The 14854-nt window shown below is 49.4% G+C and overlaps 1 protein-coding gene across 1 annotated transcript; it reads right to left on the bottom strand.

Moving 5' to 3' along the window:
* Nucleotides 1-123: 123 nt before the first annotated feature.
* On the bottom strand, nt 124-8190 carry QTRT1 (queuine tRNA-ribosyltransferase catalytic subunit 1). Its single transcript, XM_047850738.1, has 10 exons — nt 7912-8190; nt 7608-7676; nt 7371-7509; nt 4855-4933; nt 4648-4763; nt 2017-2155; nt 1691-1766; nt 1461-1570; nt 1285-1372; nt 124-1179 (listed from the first exon to the last, which is right to left on the bottom strand). Exons 1-10 carry the CDS (start codon nt 8152-8154, stop codon nt 1027-1029), a joined length of 1212 nt encoding a protein of 403 aa, XP_047706694.1. The 5' UTR covers nt 8155-8190; the 3' UTR covers nt 124-1026.
* Nucleotides 8191-14854: the final 6664 nt, after the last annotated feature.

Here is a 14854-nt window from a genome sequence, read left to right as displayed (position 1 = left end):
TTGGCATGGTAGCCTTGACCGCAGTGACAGAAACCTGTAAACATCCTACGTACCCATTCACGGGAGCCGGTTAAATAAACACTGTGAGACAGCTGTAAAAAAAGACAGGAAGTCTTCATGTTCTGACGTGTAAACAATTTCAAATATACTAACAGGAAAAAAAAGGTACAGAGCGGCAGGTAAAGGATGCCACATTCATGAAAAATATGTACACGTGGAAAATTTCTGGAAGAATACACAAACTAATCAAAGTAGTTGCATTTTTATGCTATTAGAATAGTGGATCCTATACAAGTCTTACGTTTCCAATTTAAAACCCCTTGTCTTCTAAGAGCACCAGCTTTGCAATTGGCCATCTCTAGGTTAGATCATGGGCCTCTGTATTTGCCAGGTGATAATGGCCAAGTGACTTCATTCCTCTGAGCCTCAGTCTCATCTGTAAAATGGGGGATGCAGCTATATATGCATCACAAAGTTGCAAGAGTCAAATACACACATGACAACCGTTCAGAACAGTCCCAGGCACAGTGTAAGCACCCTGCTATATCACACCTACTGTCTTCATCATTGTGTTTGCTGACGGCAAAATTAAGCCATGTTCAAGGCTAAAAGCATGAGCTCTGGAGCCAGCCTGCCACTTCCTCGGTGGTGACCTTGGGCAAGCTGCTTCCTCTCTAGGCCTGTTTCCTCACCTGTAATAAGTCGGGGAACGAGAGTGCCCACCCTCAGGGTGACTAGGGGGGGGCAAAGCCACAGGAAAAAGGATGCAGCTCCCACACTGGGGCACATGCTACATGCTGGGCTGTGCCAGGTGGTTCCCAGGTATCAGCAGCTGCTATGATTACTTATTATTATCATCAACAGGAAGCGGGGCGGGGGGACATTGGCCACAATGACACTCAGAGGAGGAAGAGGTCCTAGACAGCTCACCTCCCCGAGAAGGCACAGATACACTCTAAATTAGAATAATAATTTTAAAAAATCCCTCAATACCTCCCATTCCCTCCCTCCCTCGCTGGAACCAGATCAACGCAGTGTGATTCCTACAGAGGCCAGGGCTTCGGTGGCCCAGGCAGGACAGAGGGTGGGGTCCCCATACATGGTGCCCATGAAGTCCTGCACGAAGTCAGGGAAGCGCTTCTCCACGATGCTGGCACGCACAGCGCTCATCAGCCGCAGCTGCAGGGGGTAGGTGCCAGCGTCAGCCCAGGGGGAAGGAGAGGGGGGCGCCCAGAACCCTCCCACCACCACCCTGCGCCTGGCCCGCCCTGGTCACAGGCCCACCTGGTAGGCGATATTGTGGACGGTGAGGTGGTGCAGGGCAGCGGTGTTGTCGCTGTGGAGCAGTGCGTGCAGGAAGGCCCGGCTGTGCCTGCAGACAGGAGGTCGGGGCCGAGTGATGCAGGGTCCTGCACACCTCCGCCCCCTCCCCCCGCCCCCGGACCCCCCTCTTCCCCTACTTCTGGCAGGTGGGACAGGCACACTCGGGGTCTATGGGCCGGAAGTCTTTCTCATACTGTTTCTTCTTCAGCTGCAGGTTCCCGGTGGGCACCAAGGCAGAGCCAAAGCGCTGTGGGGGGTGGGGGGGAGGGGACAGGGAGTGGGTCAACCAGGTCTTCATCCTCACCGGCCCCACCCCCACCTTAACCCCCCAGGTCCGCCCCCATCTGCCCCCTGCCCAGGGCCTCACCGCCGTCCGGGTGGGGAAGACGCAGTCGAACATGTCACATCCGAGAGCCACGCAGACCACCAGATCAGTGGCATAGCTGGGGGGAGGGCCACGGGGGAGGGAGCAGAGAACCTCACACCCTGGTCACACACCCAGGGCTCCCCCCACACGTACACTCAGACTCCCCGGGGACAGGGCCACATTCCCTCTGAACCGCCCCCAGAGGAAAGCCAAGTCCCCACCCCATGAGTCCCCCCAACAGGCAGGGCTGTGTCATTCCACCAATACCGGCCCAGGCAGGAACCCGCTCCCCACAGGTAGGGCTCTCTCCCCTCTCCTCCACATACCCGACCCCCATCAGGTATCGTGGCTTGTCCTTAGGCAGCCTTGAGGTGCTCAGAGCCACCATCCTCCAGAACTGGCCCTTGCTCTCGCCCCCACTCAGGCCCCCGATGGCGAAGCCCGGCACGTCCCTCTTGGTCATCTCTGGGGGTACAGGGCAAGGTGAGGGGCCACCAGGCAAAAGAAAGTCTGCCTCCTCCTCTGCGACCCCAGGGCAGACCCTGCCCGGACCTCCACAATCCCTCAGGAAGAGAGAGAGAGAGAGAGAGAGAGAGAGAGAGTCTGTCTGTCGGTCTGAGGGCTGCTGGTGACCTCAGCTACCACTTGTCGAGTCCCCGCTGCATGTGAGATCCCCTCCTTCAGTCCTCAGGGGAGGCCCACAGCCTGTGATCCCTTAGCTGAAACCTAAGAGGAAGCCAGATGTGTTTCAAAGCTGAGAGCTGTCCAGATCTTAGAACGGTGCACATCTTATCTGCCGGACGACGGCCTGTCCTCAAACCCTCTGAGGGTTCTTCCACAAAACACACAGAGGACTCCCAACAACGGGGGTGAATGACCACATGGGTCTGGTCTGGCCACCAAATGAGCTCGTTGCAAATTCCTGGGTGGAGTCGTGTTTTAGAAGTGGGCTGTTAGGCTCCAGAATTGCAGAGAAGAGGCTGCAGCTCTACGCTGCCGTTGAGGTGTTCGGGGCTTGCCACCCCAGACCAGACATGGCAGAAGCTGGACTTGAACCCAGGTGCGGGCTCAAAGCCCAGACGTGCCTTGGGCCCCAGTTGTATCGTTCGACCAGGGGAGGCCACGGCGTCGACGAAACGGACCCGGTCCGAGCGTCAGGTTTTAAAGCTGGAATGAACGGCAGAGTCCACTGGGGACGGGTTCTTCAAATGTGGCCTCCCGGGCCCCACCTCACCGCGGACTCTGACACGGTCGCGGGGGACAAGCCGGGTGGTGCTGGTGCAGCTAAGCCTCGGAGCACAATGAGAAGCACCATCAGGGCGGTGCCCGGCGACCTGCAGGTGGCCAAGAAATGAACTTGACGGGGCAAGGCCAGAGTGGTAGGATTTTCTTGAATGAGAGAACAGACGATACCAGAAAGTGTTTCACGTATTAGGGCAACGCTTCATGAAGCCTTGGTTTCTGCTTTCTTCTATGTCCACACATACTGAGCTGTGACATGAAATGTATCTCCGGGCCGCCTGGGTGGTTCAGTTGGTTAAGCGTCTGACTCTTTACATGGGCTCAGGTCGTGATCTCCCAGCTAGAGAGCTCACTCTCGCTCTCTCTCGCTCTCTCTCTCTCTCTCTCTGATCTTCCCCTGCTCAGCACACTCATGCTCTCTCTCTCTTTCTCTTTCTCTCTCAAAATAAGCAAATTAGGACGCCTGAGTGGCTCGGTCAGTTAAGCGTCTGCCTTCGACTCAGGTCGGGCTCTCACGGTTCGTGGGTTCGAGCCCCGCGTCCGGCTCTGTGCTGACAGCTCGGAGCCTGGAGCCCGTTCGGATTCTGTGTCTTGTCTCCCTCTCTCTCTGCCCCTCCCCCCCTCGCTTGTGTGCTCTGTCTCCCTCTCTCTCAAAAATAAACATTAAAAAGAAATGTTTTAATAATATGCAAATAAACATTAAAAAAAAAAAGAAAGAAAGAAACACAGAAATGTATCTCTGACTGGGGAGGGGGTCTCCGTTCAAAAGACTTACTAGACATAGAACTGGGCGCAGTTTGAGGACAAAAGGAATGACGACAAAGACAGTCTTCACAACAGAACATCCTGATGCCAGGCACAGGCACAACGCTTTGAACAGACCTTCCCATTTGACCTCACTTTGACCTCTTGACACTGGGAGGATGTGCCCATCTTACGGAGGCCGAGCCACTTGCCCGAGGGTGCACAGCCATGAGGCAGCAGATCAGAGGTGTGGATCCAGCCAGCCAAACGCCAGGACCCAGAGCCTTGCCCATGAAACTTTATTGCCTTTGAGTCCCCATCTCTGGCCCCCTTTTGTCTCCACGGCCACGGACCTCACATGGGCCTTACTGGCACTCTTCCCTTGGGCAGATACTCCAACCTCCTCACAGGCCTTCTGCTTCCCGAATTTCTCCATGATGCCCCTTGCTTCCTGTCACACTCCCACTCAACGGCCCTCCATGGCTCCCCAATACCCCCACTATCAGCAGAATGCCCTAGGCACCGCTCCTGACCCTGAGGGGGAAGCAGCACGGGGTCTCGGTTAATGTTGCAGGTTCCAGAGCCCAAGACCTAGGGCCAAATCCTACCTCTGCAACATCCAAGCCGGGTGGCTGGGGTAAGTGACTTAACAGCTCTGTGCTTCAGTTTCCTCTTTTGTAACCACGGGAACCTGGTAGTTCCCACCTTACAGGACGGTTATGAAACCAAAGGGGTCAGTCTGTGACCAGCACGTGGCATAGTGTCTGGTGAACAGTATGAAATTGCTCGCTTTTGAAACCACCATTATTCTGCAAACATTCTACCGCCATGTCTGCCTCCGTGCCTTTGCTTCAGCTATCCCTTCCGCCCATTAACAACCCCCGTCAGCGCCATCACGTGCCAGGCCCGGGGGTGGGGCCCTCGGTGATAGACAAGCCCTGGATCTACCGGCTACCAGCACGTGGCTCTACCTTCAAGGCAGGTGGCCCGGAGATCCTCGTCCAGCCCGCCCTGGATGATGGCAAAGAGGTTCTGCTTGTCTGGCCGCTGATGGGCTGCAATGCACCGGTCCAGCCAGCGGATTGACCTGGAAGAGGGACCCAGTCATGAGCCCTAGGGTAAAGAGACAAGGCTCCAGGGCTATGATCCCCTCCCGGTACACACACACACACACACACCTGTACATGGCCTCCTCCACGCGTGGCCCTGTCACAGTGCTGCTGACCACATCATCCAGTTGCATGATAATGTCGGAGCCTGGGGGGTGAGAAAGAGGCACCATCACTGGGGGACGTCTGGGTGGCTCAGCTGGTTAAGCATCAGACTCTTGGTTTCAGCTCAGGTCATGATCTCACAGTTCTTGAGATCAGGCCCCACATTGGGCTCTGCAGTGGCAGTGAGGAACCTGCTTGGGATTCTCTCTTTCCCTCTCTCTCTGCCCCTCCCTTTCTCTCTCTCTCAAAATAAATAAATAAACTTAAAAAAAAAAAAAAACTTGCTTAAAAAAAAGAAGCAGCAGCACATCACTGGGAAAGCCCTCACTTCCTACTGGGGACAAGCTGGACCCTAGATGTCCCTCCTTGGGTCTTGCTGACTCCCACATAGTCCCCCAGGCTGTTTATACAATGGCCAGAGGGAACTTTTTAAAATACACGTTTGGGGCGCCTGGGTGGCTCAGTCAGTTGGGCATCCAACTTTTAGCTCAGGTCATGATCTCACGGTTTATGGGTTCGAGCCCTGCATGGGGGTCTCTGCTGTCAGCATGGAGCCCGCTTTGGATCCTCTGTCCCACTCTCTCTCTGCCCCTCCCCGTATACACGCGCTTGCACTCTGTCTCTCTCTCCCTGTCTCAAAAATATATAAGCATTTAAAATAAATAAACAAGGGGCTCCTGGGTGGCTTAGTCGGTTAAGCGTCCAACTTCAGCTCAGGTCATGATCTCCCAGTTTGTGAGTTCAAGCCCTGCGTCGGGCTCTGTGCTGACAGCTCAGAGTCTGGAGCCTGCTTCGGATTCTGTGTCTCCCTCTTTCTCTGTGCCCCTCCCCTGCTTATCACGTTCCCACGCATGCGCGCGCTCTCTCTCTCTCTCTCTCTCTCTCTCTCTCTCTCTCAAAAGTAAGTAAACATTAACAAAAATTTTAAAAATGAAAATAAAATTAAATAAATAAATAAAATGCACATTTGATCCTGCCTCACCCTGGGCAGCTAAAATCCTGCCCGGGCACATAGAATAAATCCCACTTCTGCAAATTTACCCTTCAAGAGCAAAATGTTGTGTACACAAAGTGATTCGCCACAGTGTGGCAGGCAATAGCACCATGCGAGCCCCAGTGACCACCAACAGAGGCCTGGCTAAATAAATCATGGTCTAACCCTTCACAGAAAGTCCCTTTCCCACAATTCCAAAATCTAGAAACTTCTCAAAACCAAAGGTTTTTTTTTTTTCTTACGCTTATGGCATACCTACTTGGAAGCAAAACGAAGACAATTATAATCTTTTATGAAAATCCAATTTAGGGAGTGCTTTATTCAGTCTTAAAAAGGAAGGAAATCCCGACATATACTACAACCTTGTGGACATTATGCTCAGTGAAATAAGCCAGACACAAAAAGAATCAATAAGGCTCGATCCAGCTGCAACAGAGTGAGACACATCAACGACATTTAAGCCCATGATTTCATGGTGATCCTAAAAAAACTAAAGATTAGTTCATTACTGCTGGAGGATGTGAAGTAATCAATTCATGAAAACCAGAAAAGAAGGAAAAGCAGGAATCCCACTTTCCCTGTATGAATTGAACTACTTGGTCTCTCAGGAGTAGGTGAGGCACCTTTCCCTTTACAGAAATAATCTAGCTGATAAATGAAGAAAAGAACATTACCATTTTGGAACTCCTAATAGCATGATACTCCCAGGCAAAGAGCCTGATGGCTCACTGGGAGAGACGGGCAGACATTACCAGTTCCCGGATGGAAATATACACCCTATGAAGCCCTCTTGCCAAAGGACACAAGAATGGGAATCTGGCTCAAACCTCTAGATCTAACTACCACCTACAGTAAATCTAGAAGGCAGAAGAAAACTGTCACACAACACCATGGGGATGTGATCCGCAAAATTCAGACCATGTGAAACACTACAGGGGAAAAGAACCCATTTCTTCAAGAAGCAAATTGCTGGGGGGGGGGGGGGGCGGGGGGAAGGAAGGAGTTACAGTGAGAAACTATATGATGTATAATATATATATATATATATATATATATATATATATATATATGTTACACTTGATTTTAGCCAAAAGCGATTACATATAATACATAGTAAAAGAGAAATGTTCATTGTCCTTATCAAGGAGTGAGGGATATTGATGGAGATGGGAGGGACTTAAAGCTTCCTCACTCTCCCCTTGTTGCCCCCCTTATTTCAACATATTTTTGCCCGACTAATTTGCCATTTAAGAGAAATAACAGCAATAAAAATAATAAAAGCTACTACGTGCCAGGCACTGGGTTAAGAGATTTACAAACATTACGTCATTATTCCCCCGGGCGCTATCCTCATTTGAGTTGGCTCTTCCAAAGCTTAGACCGCGGGAGTGACTTACCCACAGCCAAGCAGCACGTAAGCAAAGGGCCCGCCTCACCTCCAACCCCTAGAAGCAGGGGAAGAGGAGACGGCTCGAGACTCGCTCACCTAAGGCGTTCTGGATCTCCACGGACTTCTCCGGGCTCAGAAGGGACTCGTCGCCGTCGTAAGGGGAGCGGAAGCGGACGCCCTCCTCCGTCACCTCGGACAGGGACACCAGAGACACCATCTGGAAGCCGCCGCTGTCCTGGGGGAAATCCCACCGCAGGGCCGTCAGGGGGGTGGAGTGGGAGAATCTCCACCTCTGAGAAGTGCCCTGGGATCCCAGCCCCGACTCCACCTCACCGTCAGCAGATTGTGGGGCCAGTTCATGAAGCCGTGGAGACCGTGCGCTTTCTGGATCAGCTCGGGGCCCTGGGTTAGGGGAAGAAAGGATCAGGTTAGAGGCGAGGGCTACCCTGACGGCTCGAGTTGGAGGACAGGGCTGGCCAGCTTCGGGCCCCGCCGCTCTCTCACGCCCAGCACAAGGCCTGGGCCACCGGGGGCGTCAATAAGCCTTTGTCGATTGACTTAGAGGCGTGCCCGTGCCTCGGAGGTGTCCGTGCTCCCCACTCTCTGCCGCCGCCCCACCAAGGCAGAACCCACCCACCGGCCTCAGGCCCAGATGGTAGGTGTTCCCCAGGCAGATGCGGCAACCCAGCGCGTCCAACTGCTCGGCCGTGATGCCCTTCATAGTGGCCTGCGTGCCCACTGGCATGAACACGGGAGTGGCTACCGGCCCGTGCGGCAGCCGCAGCTCCCCTGCTCGGGCCCTAGATCGGCTGCACTCGGCCACCAGCTTCATTATCCGGGGGGCCGACTCCACGGACGTCGGGCTAACAGCTGCCGCCATCTTAGCTAACGGAACCACGTGGACACTGCAACACCCTGGGCGGCGCCATGTTGACCAAAGTCACGTGACGCGCGGCGCGGGCTGTCCTTTTGGAAGGGAGTCCGGGAACCATGGCAACAGACGCCGGCGCGCTCGTCCCCGCGGAGTGCTCAATTCGCTTCTGGGGCGAGGGCGTGTTACAGAGAAATAAGTATGGTAATGAGTTCGAATCCCAACCCGGCCATTTACTTGCTCTACAGTCAAAGCCTCTCTAAGCGATAATCTCCCCTATAAAATGCAGCGAATAACACTGCTTCAGCATTAAAAACGTTGTAAAAGGGGCGCCTGGTTGGCTAACCAAGTAGAGCATGCAATTCTTGATCTCTTCTCTAGCTTTTAAGTTGGAGCCCCACGTTGGGTGCAGAGATTACTTAAATATAAAAACTTTCAAAAAATAAATTAAAAATAAAACATTGTAAAGATTGAAAGAAGCATGCATATATAGAGATCTTAAGTTGCCTAGCACAGGCTTTTGTCTATGTTGTCCACGGATTTATCCCAAGAGCTTAGAACAGCACTTAGTATATATTAGTTTATACAATAAAAGAAGGAATCTTAGATTTAGAGGAGACTGAGGCCCAGAACCTAGCCACATTTTTCTTTCATTAATTCAGTGTAGACCTACTTATATTCACACCTCCTAGTGCCACCTTTCATGACGCACAGGAATGAGAGAGTCACAGATTTATTGACCACTAGACTTGTTCCATTAACAATAACAAAATATTGGGTGCCTGGGTGGCTCAGTCAGTTAAGCGTCGGACTTCTGCTCCCGTCATGGTTTCGCTGGTCATGGTTTGGGAGTTCCTGAGTTTGAGCCCCACGGCGGGCTCTGTGCTGACAGCCTCAGAGCCTGGAGCCTGTTTCAGATTCTGTGTCTCCCTCTCTCTCTGCCTCTCTCTCTCTCATGTTCTGTCTCTCTCTCTCTCTCTCTCTCTCTCTCTCTCTCTCAAAAATAAACATTAAAAATAAATAGATAAATAACAAAAAATTATATAATATATAATAACTTACTGTTGAAAATGGAGCTGATATCTGTATCTGTTATGGGCAGCAGAGGGCGCCATTGCCCCAGAATCCTGCCTCTCAGTGGCCCACTGGCCTCAATTGTGCTGATGTGCGCAAGACTGACTTAGGAGCCTTGGGCTTTTTAGGGTGGAGAATCTTCACTGAGGCCATATCTGAAAAATGCCCACCCTTGAGACCCACCTCAGGGCCTTTGCCCTTGCCATTGCATTTGTCTGCAATACTCTCCCTTTGTGGTATCCCTATGGCTGGCTCATATTTTATCAACTGCTCCTGACTCCCCCAATCTTAATGATGCTACCCCGCCCCCATCATTCTGTATCATGTCACCTGTAACTCACATTGTGCTTTTAAAACATCTGTGCAATGACATTGCCCAAGTTTTTATTCTCAGTGTAGTTCTGTCTCATTGAACTCCTCTCTCGTCTTCCCAGATGCCTCCTAGATATCTCCACTGGGTGTCTGTAGGCACCCAAACTTCAGATGTCTAAAGCAGAGCTCCCGATTGTCCCCCCAACCGTGCCTACCTCCTTCCATCTTCCTCTTCTCAGTAATAGCAGCTCAGTCCTTCCAGGAACTCAGACCAGAAATTTAGGAGTGGTCCTTGACCTCTCACTGTCTTACTCGCGACATCTGATTTGTCAGCCAATTCTGGCTGCTCTGCTTTCAAAATCTATACAGGATCAACTGGTTTACACCCCCTCCATAGCTCTCACTCCGGCCCAGCCACTAGCATCACTTGCTTTGAATATTGCGGTAGACATCTTGCGCTGGTCTTATGGCTTTTGTTCTTTACTCCCCATACAAAAACCTGAAGATGTTTTAAAGAAAATGCGTTCAACATTTCACCCTTATGTATGATGTCTACAGTAAGTTTTTGGAAGATGCACCATACCAAGTAAAGAAATGTCCTTTCAGGAACGCCTGGGTGGCTCAGTCGGTTAAGCATCCAGCTTCGGCTCAGGTCACGATCTCATGGTTTGTGAGTTCGAGCCCCATGCCAAGCTCTGTGCTGACAGTTCAGGGCCTGGAGCCTGCTTGGGATTCTGTCTCCCTCTCTCTACTCCTCCCCCATTCATGCTGTGTGTGTGTGTGTGTGTCTCTCTCTCTCAAAAATAAACATTTTAAAAATGAAAAAAAAAGGTCTTTTCAATTCTTGGTTCACTAACAGATTTTTATCATAAATAAATGTTCATTGTATGCTTTTCCAGTGTCTGAAATGACCATATTATTCGTCTCATTTAAAGTGCCCAGTGATGTAAATTTATTTTTTTATTTACTACTAAATTTAGTTCTATTCCTGAGATAAGCCCACCTTGGTCATGGTATCTTTTTTACATGTTATGGCATTTTACATTAATTTTAATGAGTATTTTATTTAAAATTCCTGCATCATAGCTCTGTTATAAAATATATTGGTTTAGAGTTTTCCTTTCTTGTACTGTATCTGCCTGAGTTCGGTGTTCAAATATCTATGTGCTGGACGAAGTTGTGCAAGATTGGAATTATCTGTTTCTGGGATATTTTATTGACCTCACTTGTAACCCCATCTGGTTATGCTGTTTTCCGTGAAGAAATATTTGTAGCTACTGATTTAAAGGTTTGGGTTTTTTTTTTTTTTTTTTAATATTTAAAGTAAACTCTGTGGGGCGCCTGGGCGGCTCAGTTGGTTAAGCAGCTGACTCTTGGCTTCAGCGCAGGTCATGATCTCACGATTGTGGGTGTAAGCCCGGCATTGGGCTCTGCGCTGACGGTGCGGAGCCCGCTTGAAATTCTCTCTTGCCTCTCCCCACCCCCACACAGATACTCTCTCTCTTTCTCTCTCCAAATGAATAAAATGGGCTTTAAAAAAATAACCTCTATGCCCAACAGGGGGCTCCAACTCAGGACCCTGAGATCAAGAGTTGTAAGCTCTAATGACTGAGCCAGCCAAGCACCCTGCCCAGGTTCTTGGAAGATAGTTTCACTGGGTATATAATTATAGGTTGACAATTATTTTCTCTTAGCCCGCTGAACATGCTCGGCTTGTAGCTTCCATTCTCACTGTTAAGAAGTCGGATCTTGGGCGGAGGCGGTAGCGGGAGTTTGGGAGCTCAGGGACACAGAGGCACAGGGAGCTGGACCAGCCAGGCCACCATGCCCTGTACTTCTGCGTGAGTGTCCCCTGCAGCGGCAAGGACTGGGCTCTGGGTGCTGTACCAGCAGATCGTACCCAGCTTTGGCCTTTCTGGGAGGTACTCACGGAGCACCCGGTGGCTACCAAGCTGGGCAAGCACGGGGAAGAGGCTGCCGGGGGTGAGAGTGACAGACTCCTCCATGAGCGGGACGTAGCCTGGCTGCAGCAGGCAGACATGGTGGTGGCAGAGGTGACCAAGCCATCGTTGGGTGTAAGCTATGAGCTGGATCCAGCCGTGGTCTTCAGTAAGCGAATCCTGTGCGTATTCCGTCCGCAGTCAGGCTGAGTGCTTTCAGCGATGACCCGAGGAGCAGCATGCTGCAGGATGTTTCAGGTCTTGGACTATGAAGAGGGACAGGTGGAAGCCATAATGGATGGACACGCTTTTAAAAAATATTTATTTATTTGGGGGAGAGTACAAGCGGGGGGAAGGGCAGAGAGAGGGAGACAGAGGATCCAAAGCAGGTTCTGCACTCACAGGCTCACAGCACAGAGCCTGATGGACGTGGGGCTCGAACTCACAAACCTGGAGATCATGGCCTGAGCTGAGGTCAGATGCTCCACCGACTGAGCCCCCCAGGCGCCCCTGGATGGATACTTTGAAGCTGCCCCTCTCGAGCAGGTAGCTGCCTCCCCTCACCCAACCAATTGACTTAACCCTACCTTGTTATATTCTTCTAATCCCAGACACTTCTCTAGCACTCTGCCTACCTCTTAGCCCCAGTACCAAATTAAAATGTATGTTTAAAATTCTAAAACAACAACAACAAAAAAACACAAACAAAACCCACTAGGATCTCAATCAAAATACTCTTTCCTGTGACCTGTTTCTGTCTTTCTGGTTTCTTTGGGGATTTCTTTTTTTCTTTATTTATTTTGAGAGAGAGAGCGCACAAGTGGGGAAGACTCAGAGAGCGAGGGAGAGAGAGAATCCCAAGCAGGTTCTGCACTGTCCGCACAGAGCCCACCTCGGGGCTCGAACTCACAAACCGTGAGATCATAACCTGAGCTGAAGCCGGATGCTTAACTGACTGAAGCCACTCAGGCGCCCCTCAGTGTGGATTTCTTTTCATTTATCCCATTTGAGAGTCCATGACATTCTTGGCTCTGGTCATTGGAGTCTGCCCATAATTTTGGAAGTTCTGTTATCCTCTCTTGGAAGAGCTGCACTTGCCTCAAACAGCCTAACACAGGCAGCCGAGAGCAGGATAGGAAATGCTGGGGTGTTGCCCCTGGTGAGAAGAGATTCCCCCAGCTGGGGGCTAAGGGTGAGCAAACCCTATGTGCCCGGTTGCACCAGTATGGAGTGGAGTTGCCATCTCACTGAACTGGTAGAAGGCAGGGAGGTAGAAGATATCAAATACTGGAAACGCTCACTATTTAAGTGACTTTTCTCATAGATTTTCTTGAATAGTTGATTCCTCATTTACTGTATGCCTTTAGAACCCCTTCCAGAGACTTTAAATGGTTGTTATTTTAATACTTTCCTCCAGTTTTCACTGGGGAGGGGATCTGGGAAGATCGTCCTACTAACACGCAGAAAAAAATTCCCTTTTAATAGTTCTGGATCTTTGCATTTCCCAAATATTAAATATATTTTTAATGTTTATTTATTCTTGAGGGAGACAGAGTGTGAGCAGGGGGAGAGGCAGAGAGAGAGGGATACACAGGATCCAAAGCAGGTTCTCAGGCTCTGAGCTGTCAGCACAGAGCCTGACGTGGACTCAAACCCACAAACCGTAAGATCATGACCTGAGCTGGTTAGATGCTTAACCTACTGAGCCACCAGGCGCCCCTAAATATTAAGTACATTTGAAATATTACATACATCAAATCATTATTCTGTACACTTAAAACGAATACGGGGGCGCCCGGCTAGCTCAGTCAGAACGAGTGACTCTGGATCTCAGGGTCATGAGTTTGAGGCTCACATTGGCACAGAGTTTACTTAAAATAAATAAGTAAATAAATAAATAAATAAAACTAATACAATGTATGTGTCAATTATATCTCCATAAAATGGGGGGGGGAATCTCTTGGCCAATGTGAAAAAAGCTTAAAATGGTAAATTTTCTATATTTTCCACAGTAAAAAATTTATATAAAAAAATGAAAACATGTACACACACACAAAAACACATTAAATGTAACAAAAATTTAGAAAACAGAGGCGTGTAATAAGCCTTACTTATGAATCAAACATATATATATAATATATATACATATATATATAATATATATATTTTTACATTTATTTTGAAAAGCAAGAGAGTGGGAGAGTGCACGGTCAGAGGAGAGGGGCACAGGGAGAGAGAGACAATCTTATCAGGCCCCATGCTCAGTGTGGAGCCCGATGCAGGGCTTGATCCTACGACCCTGGGATCATGACCTGAGCCGAGATCAAGAGGTTCAACCCACTAAGCCACCAAGGTGCCCCATGATTCAATTTTAATTAAATAAGCTTATTTAAAGTTTTAAAATAGATAATAATGGGGCACCTGTTTGGCTTAGTTGGTAGAGCATGCGACTCTTGATCTTGGGGGTCATGGGTTCAAGACAGAGATTGGGTGTAGAGATTACTTTAAAAGAATAATTAATAACTAAATAAAATAGATAATATATAACCACATAGTTTTAAAAATATGGATAAAATGTATACTGTGAATTACTACGTTTCCCACTCCTGTCCCCTGTCAAAACAGTTCTTACCCCTTAATATTAAGTAACGTTTGGTATTTATTCATTCTTGTCTATACTCACATTTATTAGCATATATTAGCAGATATGTATTTTCTTACTGTTGCTGTCATATTTATTGATTCACTTAGATATACTAATGGAGGGTTTTTTCTTAATCTTCTAGAAGCTTTAATACTTCAACACTTTTTTTAAGTTTATTTATTTTGAGAGAGAGAGAGAGAAACTGTGCAAGCTGGGTAGGGGAAGAGACAGACAGAGAGAGAATCCCAAGCAAGCTCCACACTGTCAGTGCAGAGCCTGACACGGGGCTCGAACTTCAAACAGTGAGATCATGACCTGAGTTGAAATCAAGAGTCAGACGCTTAATCGACTGAGACACCCAGGCACCCTGTGTTTTTGCTGTTATACATGGCCCTGCTGTGGGTGGCTCAGTCGGTTAAGCATCTGACTTTGGCTCAGGTCATGATCTCACCCTTCATGAGTTTGAGCCCCATATTGGGCTCTGTGCTGACAGCTCAGAGTCTGGAGCCTGCTTCAGATTCTGTGTCTCCCTCTCTCTCTGCCCCTCTCCCGCTCATGCTTTGTCTCTCTCGCTCTCAAAAATAAATTAAAAAAAATTTTTTTTTTTTAATTTCAGAATGTGGGGCCCCTAGGTGGCTCAGTCGGTTAAGCATCTGACACTTGATTTCAACTCAGGTCATGATCTCTGTGCTGACACTGTGGAGCATGCTTGGGATTCTCTCTCTGCCTCTCCCCTCCT

This window comes from Prionailurus viverrinus, chromosome A2, assembly GCF_022837055.1.
Source record: "Prionailurus viverrinus isolate Anna chromosome A2, UM_Priviv_1.0, whole genome shotgun sequence".
Classification (NCBI taxonomy): domain Eukaryota; kingdom Metazoa; phylum Chordata; class Mammalia; order Carnivora; family Felidae; genus Prionailurus; species Prionailurus viverrinus.
Note: the sequence above shows the minus strand (reverse complement) of the source record. Positions and strands in the feature narration are given on the sequence as shown.

Excerpts from the sequence above, each read along its gene's own strand:
- QTRT1 (XM_047850738.1), bottom strand. The coding sequence starts at position 8,154 with ATGGCGGCAGCTGTTAGCCCGACGTCCGTGGAGTCGGCCCCCCGGATA. Across the intron at positions 4,934-7,370 it reads GGAGATCCAGAACGCCTTAG|GCTCCGACATTATCATGCAA; the intron begins GTGAGCGAGTCT and ends CTCACCCCCCAG. Across the intron at positions 2,156-4,647 it reads CCGGGCCACCTGCCTTGAAG|AGATGACCAAGAGGGACGTG; the intron begins GTAGAGCCACGT and ends CTGTACCCCCAG.